Source organism: Armigeres subalbatus, unplaced genomic scaffold (assembly GCF_024139115.2).
Source record: "Armigeres subalbatus isolate Guangzhou_Male unplaced genomic scaffold, GZ_Asu_2 Contig1310, whole genome shotgun sequence".
Lineage (NCBI taxonomy): Eukaryota > Metazoa > Arthropoda > Insecta > Diptera > Culicidae > Armigeres > Armigeres subalbatus.
The window spans coordinates 478587-492514 of NW_026942078.1; the positions used below are offsets into that span (position 1 = coordinate 478587).

The following is a 13928-nucleotide window of genomic DNA, read 5'->3' on the forward strand; positions in this document are numbered from 1 at the left end:
TTCCTATAATTCACCCTTCTTTGAAACGCGAGCAGTTCTTTGTTTATTTCAATGGAATTTTTGAACCGACCATTTGTTGAAAGTCAAGATAGCAAAGCTTTTATTCACTTTTTCTGTAATTTACCCTTCTTTATTGCATATGAATTAATTTGGAACCGTATATAAATTATGCCAAATGGCCTTTATGCCAAACGGCCCTCAATTTGACACCGCATACAAATTATGCCAAATGGTCCTTATGCCAAACGGCCCTTATGCCAAATGGCCTTCAATTTGACACCGCATACATATTATGCCAAATGGTCATTATGCCAAACGGCCCTTATGCCAAATGGCCATTATGCCAAACGGCGTTATGCCAAACGGCATTATGCCATATGGCATTATGCCAAACGGGGTACCGCCCTCAGCGGGTACTGAGGAAACCAAATTCCCAACATGCATTCCAAAAAATCGCAATCCCACATTCCCAACAATTTGTTTTTTTTTTATAGAAGTGTGGTCTATGAGATTACGTTTTTTTAACGGAATCACCCTCGAGTAGGCGCGACGACCTCGATAACAGAAATTGGCTATTGCATAAGAAGTAAAATACAAAAAAAAAAAACAAATATGCAGAACCAAAATTAATATGCATAATACTACTAATATTTCAATACCAAACGAATAATAGTTTGTGATGCGTTTGGTATTGTAATAACAGAGTATGTTATGTCTGTGTCCCGTAACACCGGTCTGAACTGACTGCTGGGAAAAATCGAGTTAGAGGTTTAAATACGTACTAACTCTTCTTGAACTGGTGAACAATGGTAGTGAAACGAACACACGGAAGTTCTTATTACTGAACAAATTCTTATGCTTGAAATGGACTTGTAGACAGAGCTGAATCCCGGGTTTGTAGCCTCACTGGTGATATTCTAGAAGCAAGACAAGGATGTGGCTAGGGCTCCGATGCATGGCCAAAAACAGTATTACTGTTCTGTTTTCTCAAGAAAGGATTGATATCCTATTGATAAGGGGCGCGCCTTCAATGGGATTGCTCTCTGTGAAGGGTCTAAATAGCGGGACCTTGTCATGGTGCTCTTGAGAAAACAAAACAACAACTGTATCGAAACCGATACTGCATTGCTTATCAATAGTAATTACTTCGACATGCACCTTAACACTAAGGATACGGGTAACGCTACAATAGATCTAATAACTGGTAGCAGTGGCACACCCGAACAGGAAAAAAAATGTTATGTCTGAAGTATTGTGCATATTAATTATTATTCTTTTTTGTAATTACTCCTTTGATATTTCATCTCTTATGCAAGGCTAGTTCATAAGAGAGGTGGTATCAATAACAGAATGAGATATGATGGAGTTAATTTCTAATGCAATGATCCGCGGTTTTCGAGAGCCTTTGCGTAATAATACAAAGATCGTACGTATTGAAAGGTATTGAATGACTACAGCGCTACCTAGAGCTATGCTTGTATGACCCACGAATTTGTGCGAATTGCTCAATGCTAATACTACTGATTTAATAAAATGAATACCTTCGAAGTTATCGCCCCGGGTTATAATAATGGCGCAAATTTATCTTTAATCGCAGATTTAAAGGAACTAAAGGTTGAAATACAGGTAAAACTAATGGTGTCATATTATACTACTCCATAATAAGAATGCTTGATTTATTCAAATAAGTTTGGTTTGGCGAAATTGAACTGAAATTTTACTGGATTATTACCTCTAGAAAATACGTTGATTATCAACTATGGATTCTGTTCAGAATACCATTCGAACTTCTTTTCACATCGCAAGCAGATTCTGTTCAGAGCCTTCAAACGGATTCAGTTCAGAATCCCAAACTGATTATGTTCAAAACCAGACAGAAACAGAAACCACGCAGTGTATGACTGTGGAACAGCTTAGACTATAAACTAATAAAAACAAATGTTGCAAAAATACTGCGGCCCGCTTCAACAGCTCAACATTTCTGTGCGGCCTTTGATAGTAGGTATGCTGCGGATCACTGGGCTAAAGCATTTGATGTGTGTTACCGTTCTACGACCAATCGCAATGTACTCAAATGACTTGGAATGATAGAAAGATCGTCACTTGATACTACAATTTTATTGCATATTATTCGGCAATTCAGCCGTACGCACAATCAATGAAATAACCAAATATTAGGATGGCGGGACTTAAGTTTGTTTTGATGAAACAAACTTCGGCAATTGAAAGTTCTGGATCGAAGTTCTCATAGCCACGGCAAACAAAACCATTCCAGGGGCGGTACACAAATTACTTAAGACATTTTTCTGGATTTATCAACCCTTTTTATGCACTGTAAGATTTTTTTCAATACTTGAACGTAAGAAAAATGCAAAGCCTATTCGTCCCTCCATAAGTCCTTATGTTATAAGAATACGGCCGCCAAGATTCCTAGACCAAGGTTATGAAGAATTTACAAAAGATCTTGAGACGAGAAATTTGAAAAAAAGAAATTTGAAGCTCGATGGGACTCTGGATACGAAATATAAGAATCTATCGTTCCATACAGTCCGCAGTCCGCAACAGAATCAACATGCTGCTCGAAAAATCGAGATTAATATTTCCCGATAGACAAAATAGACTGATGAAGAGTAAGTTGAAGTTGAACAATTAACAAGTTTGTGAAACAGTAGACAACAGTTTTCGAGTTCTACATTTTAAAGGACTACCGTAATACGTTATACGAAAATTGTTCTTTGTAATTAGGAATAGAATGGTCTACTACTGCTGGTTAATACCATACAGATAGAATATAAAAAAGAATAACCTAGTATAAAGCAGGAAACTAAAATTTTGATTAAGAAAAAATACACTATAACCAATATAATATAATAAGTTGCCTCGATCATCTGGCTTATGTTGTTATTTATCGACATATGGACGCTTGGTCTTACTTTCAGGCTTATTATTAGCTAATTTGCCCAAAACTCCACGCGGCGTATTAATCAGCAATGGCGTGTCGCGCAATACTAAAATCGTATCAACTGAAATGATTTTTTTTATTTTGATTTAATAATGATATCGTATTAGATCGATATAATCAATTGACTGATTTTTTTACCGTTTGACCAATCCCCCAGAATGACCATTCCCAAATTGGATCTACTACAAAACTCCGAACCACAAAAGGCTGAAAAACACAAAAAAAGGCCGAAGGCACAAAAAGGTCGGCTCGCAAAAGATCAAAATATTAAATTTAAATAAACTGGACCGGCACGAGCGCGCGACATGAAATGGGAAAGACTGATTTTTACGAGTGCTTAATTTAAATGTTACGTAATTTTCAATTTTCCTCAATCATTCATAACGGAAAGCATTCGAAAAAAGCCTCTCAACACCGTCATACAACTTGATTAACTTTTGCCAGCTCAAATAAAATTGAGTTGTCTATCAATTTTTCATGATTCTAGACCAGTAATTATTCTTTTGCACTCATTTTACTGATCAAAGAAGTTAAGTCATCCAGTTTCAAGTTACTGGTCACCAGTTTTTGAAAGTTGCTAATGTAAGACTGTAATCATAGTCTGCAAATCCCCTTGTCTTTCGTACCCCATTACGAATGTCTTCCTCTTGTTCTCCATTTCAATGTTTGTCGTTATTCCCTTCCGTATGTCTACCTATCGTTGTCTAAGAAAAAAAGTGTGTTTGTCCCGTTACAGATGTGAAACATCGCGAAGAATGTCGACTTTTTGAACATCAGCATCGTAATTACTTAAGCACCCTAAAATCCTTTCCTTCTTACTGTATTATTGTATTCCCTAACCTCGACCAAACCACGAGTCTTTCGGTTCCCCAAAACTAACACTATGTATAAGAACCAAGAAATGTATTGTTAAACTCGATTTCGGCTCCGTAATACTTCACGGCAAATGAGCCTTCCAAATAAACGATAGATTAAAAAAGTTTCACGTTAGACGAACGATACCCAATTGATTGGATTTATGCTAATATTGGTCATGGCACACAGTTAAACAAAGAAACATTTTTAAATTTTCTCAGTTCTATATCTTTGATGAATTGACCTCGATTAATTGTTCGCCCATTTGTAATTCGGCCTTCTGAGTCTGCAGCCTATTGTGATTCGGCCTTTTGTGATTCAGCCTTTTGTACTGGACTTCCTAAATTAGCCTTAAATAAGAATAAAACAATTTACATACTGAAACAGTGCACACACTTACAAAAACAATCACGCCCCACAAAAATACAGTGCTGCCAACCACCCATACCAAAACATGACACACGAACGCGCGCCACTTACTACACTAATCACTCGATCGAATGGCCGCCAACAGGCAACCATAAATAAATGCGATGACGTACAGTACCAGTGCCGATTGTTTGTAGGAGAGATCTTTGTGCATTTGTCGTGTTTACGTTTGTGGCAAAAGTGAGCAGATACACATACACGTGAAACGGGAAGAAATTGAAAGCGTTGAGGAATCCAGCAAGGAAGGAACGGTTGTCGTAGAGTAGTTGTGCAGTTATGCGTATATTTGGATGGTCACAGTCGGAGGCGAAGCAGTAGTGAGTGACAGTTTGCAGTAGTAGATGTGGTCCAAGGTCGAAGGAGTTGTTGGAAAAGAGAAAAGACATAAGCTGATGGAACAATAATAGCATCGACATACAACGCAACGCTGTGAATTCTAGTACCAATAACGTTGTAGCAATACTGCTTGTCTGTCCATGATATAGTGCCATAAACAGATAAACAAAATCTGAACGACGTTTGTGAATATTAATACTAGAATTAAACACATTACAGTGTACAGCGCTGTGTGCTTTTTTGAAGTAACGTAGTGTAAAGCTATGAATATGCAGTACTAGAATGCTTACTTTTATAATTTTGAACTACTAATCAATCACACATGTAATTCTAGTACCACCTATTGAATAAGTGAAAAATTGTGCAACAGAAACTATGTTCTATGGATTGAAGCGATTCAAAACAAATTATTGCAAACTATATTCTAACTTAGAAAACATACACCACATAATGTGAGTATTGACGACCCTACATCCGTAACGATGGTGGTCAATTCTAGTACTCCAATCAAAAGAAAAGAAACAATAGTCTACAAAACAAAACGTGATTTACCTCGGTTGTCTTGACTGTCGGATGTTGCGACTAGCCTCGTGGAATTATTATTTAGGAAATTGCTATTACTAATCAGATTTGCATCACTGCTGGTGAACAGGGAATTGGAGAAGGGGTTTGAGGTACCGTTACTACTGCTCTCGAGTAGCTCAACATGGCTGCTGCTGCCATCGACGGCGGGCAAGCTGTTGTTGTTGTCGAGGTTAAGGTTGAAGGGATCGTCGTTATCACTAATGGTTTGTTGCTGTTGCTGCTGCTGCTGTGCCTCGTCAGGCAGCGATTGGAAACTACTGAACTCGATCAACTGACCAACCACTGTCGTGCCGGTCGTTGTCGTCGTACTCGTACTGGTAGAAGTGGTCGAATCCAGCTGATTGTGATTTTCGCTGCTTTCGACGCCGTCGGCTGCTGACGAGAGCGCAAAGTCTAGTGGCTGAGTGTCGAAGTGCGCTAGGAATTTCGCGGAACCGTCAACAGCCGGTGTATTTTGTGTACTAGATCGGTTTCGAGGAAGAGACAAGAGCAAACGTGTAAAACGTGTGTTAATGAGGCTTCGGGCAGTTTCCGGCACGATTTTAACATTCGACAGGCTGCTGGCTTCGACCGACGACACGGACATGGCAAGGGAATGATATATTATGATTACACTGTTCTAGTACTTCACATGATAATAAATAAAAATACATAAGCTATTCTATTACTGGCTGTCAGCATGATCAGCAACTAAGATGAAATACAGTGTACTCTAACCTTTTCTAATGACGCTTTTTATTTACCAAAATATACTTTACACTACTTAGAAAATTATAGTGAACATCAGCACTATATAACAGAATATCAACAATCAGGAGGTTTCATGCATTAGTAAAAATTGCTACAAACCATCGGAAGGTCACATATTTGCTAAACTCTATTGAAAAAAAGTTCACATCCAATACGGATGCGAATGCGTGTTTTATCCAAGGCCAAGTTAAGATTGATGGCAAACATCGCTCGGATCAGATCGCTCACGCATTGAACCTTAATGGATTGCAGAAAGATTGCAGTAATGTAGCCATTGAATAGTAATATTTGTTTACATCAGGCAGCAATTCACTAATACCTTAATTTTGTTGGATAATTCAAATTATTATAGAGTAATTTTTTTAAATTTATTTTAATATTTGTAGAGAAAAAATGTAAAACTAATAAGCAGAAAATACATTAGAAAACGCCATTAAACAAAGTTACAGTATTCTGAATTTAAACACGATGAGCTTGTCCTATAAAAATAATCTAGTACCGCACTGAACTGATAACTAATCACTCAACATAATCAAAACAGCTAGTAAAGGGTTTAGACTACAATTTTGTGTGATCGTGAGTGAAGGGACAAGATTAGCGTTTTACTGTGAATTTAGGCGCATTATTTATGGTTACACAGGTATTACAGAGAATGAAACACATTGCGTGGCTTAAATCAGGCTTGAAACGTTATCACTCGCTAAATAGGTGTCAATTAATAAGTACCTATTATTCAATATTGCCAACTTGACTTCGATTTCGTTTCTACGTTTGTACTGTCTTTCAAGGATCAATCACTTTCGCTCTCTGTCAACACACTTTCTCTCTTCTATGCGTACAATCTTTCTTAGCATTCTAAATATCCGCTACACGTAATCTAAAAGAAGAATCGGAGCACAATTGTGAGCATTAGAAACGGCAGGATGGTATCAGATGTCAAGAAGGTGTACATCACAGAGTACTTCTGATGGCAACTCAAACATTGATCATACAGAAGCGGACACTAAAATCTTACGCCAAATACGTTAGGCGTTTGCGGATGTTCGAACAGTGCGATCTAGTACTTCAAATCTATCGCTGCACTAGGGTTTTACGCCGTTCAAAGGATTAGTATAAAGAAAATACAAAAAATAGAACATAGTCTACTTACAACACATTATCAATACTGCCGTTCTTGTGACCGTTGGTTTGACCGCTCATGATCGCATCCTCGATGATCAGCTCGGTCGTTTCGGCGATTGTCGTCGCATCACCGGCGTTGGTGGACTTTCCATTGACATGGGCAGCCGCTGGCGTTGAGCTGGACTCCACCAACGATGGCTGCAGACTGCTGCCGTTATCACTGCCTCCGTTGCTGGTGGCGTTACTATTCTTTAGATTATTGTTAAAGCTACCTAGTAGAAGGTTTTCCTTCTCCGTCACCGAGCGTTCGTAGTCGGTGGCATTGTTGCTGCTGGCAGCAGTCGTCGTGAAACCGCTGTTCACATTGTTGTTGTGATTGTTGCTGATTAGACTGCTATCGTTGCTGCTGTTGCTGCTGCTGTTATTGTTCTCCTGGTTCTGCTGGTTTCCTTCCGTCGCCGTTAGGGACAGCGATTGGAGGCTTTGAGCGAGCGATTCTGTTTTCTCTTCAATCGTTTGAGCAGCAGCTTCCGCATCTTCCGTTGGTTGCTGTTGCTGTTCGATCGAACCCAGCATCGATTCGGTCATCGACATCGTTTGGTCCAACATCGTTGATGCAGTACTAGATGTCACAATCACACTCTTGCTCATGGCATTATCTTTGTTTTCGTCGGATTGCTGTGGAAGAAGGATAAGATTGAGCAATGGTCGATGTTGTTAAATGTAAAACTATGCGCTAAAACAGCGGTTCTCAACATGGAGTACATGTACCCCAGGAGTACCTTCGATTGCCCCAGGGGCCCCAGTACAGCTTAAATATGAAGGATTGGGGGACGAAATATCAAAAGGACAAAATGTCAAATGACCAAATATTAAAAATCTTCTATGTAATCTACCTCATCGAGACAAAATGTTGAATAATATGCTTCTGAACTAAAATCTAGAATCGAATTAACGGTTCGGACAGACATGAAGGCCTATGTTTAGGAAGCTCAGTACTACTGAGTCAGTAGCTTCGTTGCAAGAAGCTTGGAAGCCTCCTGCCAGTAGGCTGTGAAGCCTCTTGCCCATGGCTCGGAAGCCTCCATTTCAAGAGGCTCGGAAGCTTTCTTTCAAATGCTTGGAAGCCTCGGAATTGTCGTTCCTTTCAAGATGCTTGGAAGCCTCCTTCTAAGAGGCTCGGAATTGTCGTTCCTTTCAAGATGCTTGGAAGCCTCCTTCCAAGAGGCTCAAAATTGTCGTTCCTTTCAAGATGCTTGGAAGTCTCGTTCCTTTCAAGATGCTCGGAAGTCTCGTTCCTTTCAAGATGCTTGGAAGTCTCCTTCCAAGAGGCTCGGAAGTCTCCTTCCAAGAGGCTCGGAAGCCTCCTTCCAAGAGGCTCGGAAGCCTCCTTCCAAGAGGCTCGGAAGCCTCCTTCCAAGAGGCTCGGAAGCCTCCTTCCAAGAGGCTCGGAAGCCTCCTATCAAGAGGCTCGGAAGCCTCCTTTCAAGAGGCTCGGAAGCCTCCTTTCAAGAGGCTCGAAAGCCTTCTTTCAAGAGGCTCGGAAGCCTCCTTTCAAGAGGTTCGGAAGCCTCCTTTCAAGAGGCTCAGAAGCCTCATTTCAAGAGGCTCGGAAGCCTCCTTCCAAGAGACTCGTAAGCCTCCTTTCACGAGGCTCAGGCCTCCTTTCAAGAGGCTCAGGCCTCCTTCAAGAGGCTCAGGCCTCCTTTCAAGAGGCTCAGGCTTTCTTTCAAGAGGCTCAGAAGCCTCCTTTCAAGAGGCTCAGAGCCTCCCTTTCAGGAGGCCTCAGGAAGCCTCCTTTCAAGAGGCTCAGAAGCCTCCTTTCTAGAGGCTCAGAGCCTCCTTTCTAGAGGCTCAGAAGCCTCCTTTCTAGAGGCTCAGAAGCCTCCTTTCAAGAGGCCTCAAGCCTCCTTTCAAGAGGCTCAGAAGCCTCCTTTCAAAAGGCTCAGGAAGCCTCCTTTCAAGAGGCTCAGAAGCCTCCTTTCAAGAGGCTCAGGCCTCCTTTCAGGAGGCTCAGAAGCATCCTTTCAAGAGGCTCAGAAGCCTCCTTTCAAGAGGCTCAGAAGCCTCCTTTCAAGAGGCTCAAAAGCCTCCTTTCAAGAGGCTCGGAAGCCTCCTTTCAAGAGGCTCGGAAGCCTCCTTTCAAGAGGCTCGGAAGCCTCCTTTCAAGAGGCTCGGAAGCCTCCTTTCAAGAGGCTCGGAAGCCTCCTTTCAAGAGGCTCGGAAGTTCCTTATCAAAAGGCTAGAAATCCTACTTTCAGGAGTCTACGCAGCTTCCTTTCAAGAGGCTTGGAAGCCTCCAAAAGTTTTCAAGTTCTTGATGCATAAAATTAATTTGAGTTGGAAAGTTTCACTGAATAACGAAAATGTCAGACAATTTTTCGGAGAGTTATATATCCCGTTAGCTTTAAGGTCCGTTTTTAATATATTTTTGCTTTTTTTAATTAAAGCGAAGAAATACCGGTTACCTCAAATCAAGCATAAGTTCGGTTCAAGAAAATGGTCTGTCCTAAAATGTGCCCCGCTAAAATACCCTAAATGTGACAAATCTAGCTCACAGTATCAATAAGGTGTGATTATGCGTTAAAGGAGTGTTAGGGGAGGTTCCGGTAGTTTAGACTTACCTTCGTTGGCGTGTTGTTGGCGCTTCCCTTAGTTCTCGTGCGAGACATGATGGCTTCCACCCGCTTGCGTCGCTCTTCGCGCTCCTTCTCCTCCTTCTTAAGTCGCTCGGCCATCTCGATGCGTTGCCGTTCGGCTTCTTCGCGGGCCTTCTTTTCTGCCTCCTCGCGTTCCACCTTCTGGCGAGCCTCCTCTTCACGGCGCTGGCGTTCCTCTTCTTCGCGCTTTTGGGCGTCCTGGATGGCTTGCTGGAGTCGTTCCTCTTCCAGTCGGCGCTGCTCTTCGGCCAAGCGAATGGTTTCCTCCTCCAGCTTGCGGAGACGCTCTTCCTCCTCTAGCTGGCGCTGGAGTTCGGCTTCCTCTTCTGCAGCGATTCGCTGCCGCTCGAGCTCGGCTAGGCGTTCTGCCTCTTCGCGAGCCAAACGGCGCCGTTCGGCCAAAGCTGCTTTGGCTTCCTCTTCTGTGTTGATGCGCTTGGCGATCATGGAGGCAGTCATCAAGTCTGCATTAGAACCATCCAAAGTTGGATTGGGTTCCAATTTGTTGCTCGCGATGGTGCTTTCCTTCATTTCATCTTTCTTCTCTTCGTGACTGCTGACTTCCATGACTTGTGGAGGCTGTTCGACTTTCTCCTCCTCTGGTTGCACTTCCTCGGCAACTTTTGTTTCACTAACTACAACCACCTGTTGTTGCTGCTCAACAGTTTCAACGACGGTGATGACTTCGTTTGATTGCACAACCACTTCCTCCTGCTTTTGTTGTTCCTGCTGCACTACTTCCACCTTCTCTTCGTTGCTGCTCTTCGCACTGACCGAAGAACCTTCCTTCGCCAACAACGGTGGCTGTTGCTGTGGCAACAGCTGTTGTGGTTGTTGCTGCTGCGGCTGTTGCGAGTGATCGTCGACTACCGATGGCTGTTTTTTCTGTTTCTGTAGCGAGTCCTGCAGTGTGCGGTTTGCTTTCTCGGGGCCTGGTGACTGGAGCGGGGTCGATGATGCCTTAGGAGTACCACGAACACTGCTGGTACCGCTGCCTAGCCGTTGCCTTTCCATCGGAGTGTGGTGTTTCTTAGGTGTTGCACTGTCTGGTGCTGTGATTGGCCTGGATGGAGTGCTGGTTCCACTCTGGGAACGCTTGCGCTCCAAACTGGTGGAGCTACTGTTATTCGTTGCTGATATTTTCGGAAGTGGAGGTTTCTCTGTATCGATGGTGGGGGTTTTAAAAGAAAATAAAAGAAGCGTAATGTTATAATGATGTTGGATTATTTTTTATTCAATTTCTTGCTGAATTAGATGTTTGATCGATGGCTTCAAAGGGATGCAATTGGAGTAGTGGTTGGCTAGAAATAGGGCTAAATAATATAGTTTTATGGTTTCAGTTTTTACATATCATTGCTCCTCTATTAAATTGATTACAAAAAATAAAGGAAAAAGGATTTAAATATAAATTGACTCGTTCTTGTGATTTCTGGTACCTAATGGAATGGTGATGGAAACGTGCACAACTTTTACGGCCAGAATAGATGTTGGTTTTATTGATTACAGAACTTTGAAAATGCAAAAGAAGTGCAACCGCTAGGTGTTTTAATTTGAGTTTTTTTTCAGGCGGCAAATGTATTTCCGATTTTCCAGATTAAAATAAACCAGTAGAAAAATACGCGACAGTGAAACGATGGAGCCACATTGATGGATTATGATTATATGTAGTAACAAAAACCGGAAATTTCTCTTGAACTAGTGACGGTTGATCAACATCGGAGAAAATGATAAAAAATGAAGAAAGGGAAAAAAAGATGTGTTGAATGTTCGTAACTTCTTGTAAGTAGTCGCCATGTTAGCAGAAAAGGAGTGTATTCCTGAGGCGCACAAACGTTGAGCTCATTGGGGAGAAGTGTATTCATAAATTACGCTTTTTGTATCTAAACGGATTTACAGCCGAAACCTGGATCATCTCCGTCCATCACATTATGTTATGTTTTTCATGTTTGCCAAATGGCTCCACAGTTGCCGCGGTAAAATTACTTTCTTGCCAACAAACCACTTCAATCACATCCTTAGCCTAATCAACGATCGATCTGTAATCAAATTCTGCATCAATTCGAAAAGCTATTTTATTTTTCATAATTTTTACTACCAATTAAGCTTTTTTTTCACCCGCAACTTACACCGGTTAATTTTTCATGTATTTTTGTGCATCAAAGAATAAATTCAAATAAAATAAGTAGATACTCATATAAAACCCCCTTTCTGACAAAAAAAAGTAAATCAAATGACATTCTAATTAAATGAAATAATTACTGTAAAAATGAAAAAAATAAAAGGTTTTAAATAAATGCTACAGAAACATATAGAAAAACACAACATCGAAAATTATTTAAATATGCAGTAGGAAATAATAGTACAAATACTTTTGGGTATTTATTTACGGAGTTGAGGGCGAGCATTCCAGATGCGTTGCTGGTATACAATCGATCGGAACTTAGCTTTTTACATAAAAATACAGGGTGTTCGTTGTTCGTTCGGTAACTGAAGTAGTTGCGTTACGTGTTATGACGGTACGTTTGTTAGAGTTTTCATGTATGTAAGGCACAGTGGCGCTTATTAGTTGTCGCCATTTCTAGACACGGATAACGCTGTTCAGCTTAATGACACTAATGTTTGCGTCACAATATTTACCAGTGTTATAATTTCATGTTTTTTACTGTGTACATTTTATGAAAACGATTATGAATAAACGGCGTGCTTCGTGCTAGAAAGTACCTTGACTGTAACTTACAGACTAAGGGATCGAAGGACCTTATGCAAGACAGGGGTTTGGGTGGACCAGGAACATCGGAGGGGGTGCTCTGGAGACGGGATCAAATGCATGACTCGAGTGATGAACACAGAGGGAAAGAGGAAAGCATGCAATGTGTGGCTTGTGTGTATGTAGGATGTGTTTAGCGATTAGACAGTATCATCATGAACGTGTAACCGGTTGTTGAATGTAGAACAAACCTTCTTTCGGGCCCGCCGAAACGCCGGTGACGGCAATCGAGACGGGCCGCTGCTTCCGCTGCTGATGGCTTCCGGCCGAGTGCGGCAGAGACCGCCGATAGACCACACCGGAGGCCGTCGTCGAGTTGGACATTGCACTGCCCGGGCGGGACGTGTTCAGACTGTTGGGCGTGATTTCACCGGATCGCAAACCTGAAGAGACGGGCACCGGGGCACACGACGGTGGAGAAAAACGGAAGAACGCAGAACGGATGATGATCGCAGTTTTGTATATATGGTTGTGTTTGATGGATCATAGTTCGGGAAATATAATGAAAAGGTTGAGATAACATGGATGAACTTTTGGATTGAGGAGCAGTTTGGGTGGGAAGTTCAAGATAAATGGAACATTATTGGGGAAATATTGTCGGAAAGAATAAGGGTTTAACTGGTTTGGTGGAATGTCGTGGCATGTCTTGAATATAATGTGCTGAGATGAATATTTGATAGGTGTAAAATTTAAGCTGCAAATAGCATTCATATATAGCTGGATAAGATAATAAAAAGCAGATTCCTAGTCTTATACAGTTAAAAGCCAATCATTCCATTGTATACTACTAAATACATTATTTTCGTTTTTATATTTAATATACATTAATGATTTAACAAACATGCAAACATATATGTTAGATAAGCGTTAATTCCATTTTTTTTGTAGTTAGCAATGAAGCATTTGTATTTGTAGTTGTTGCAGAAGTCAAAGATAAAATTGTCATCTGTATTACATATTTACATTCATTACTCTTCGAAACTGTCTGATAGTTCAATTTGTATAAATTGACTAAGAAGACATTGTATCAGATTCACAGTATCTCTTGTGTTGTGTAACTGAATAAATAATTATTGAAGTATCACGGTAATATGTGGAAATAAGTACGTCATCCCACATTGGTTAGTTGTTTTTTTAATCTTTCTTCTTTTCTTCAATGGCTCTACATTCTAGCTGGAACTCGGCCTGCTTTTCTATACCCGCCATTGCATGAGTATGTATCTTGTGTGGCAAGCACAACGGATACAATATTCCCAATGTGTCGAGAAAGTTTCCAACCCGAAAACATCCTTCACCGGACCAAGAATCGAAATCGCCATCTCCGGATTGGCAATCCCATACGCCTTTGCTCGCCCCAGACTTTTGATCATTAATATGTGTATTTATTTACACTTTGATTGATTATCCATGAAACATATTCGAAAGTTTTTTTTCTCATACAGGATGTTGATTAACCTGGAAT

At 41.0% G+C, this 13928-nt stretch overlaps 1 protein-coding gene across 1 annotated transcript in view; it reads right to left on the reverse strand.

Annotated features, from left to right (window-relative positions):
- The window catches only part of LOC134202641 (capping protein inhibiting regulator of actin dynamics-like), a 288173-nt gene that overhangs the window by 9633 nt on the left and 264612 nt on the right, over positions 1 to 13928 (reverse strand). Inside the window, 4 exon segments of the mRNA XM_062677656.1 lie at positions 5135 to 5628; positions 7068 to 7717; positions 9664 to 10859; positions 12658 to 12849. Coding sequence (XP_062533640.1) covers positions 5135 to 5628; positions 7068 to 7717; positions 9664 to 10859; positions 12658 to 12849 — 2532 coding nt within the window.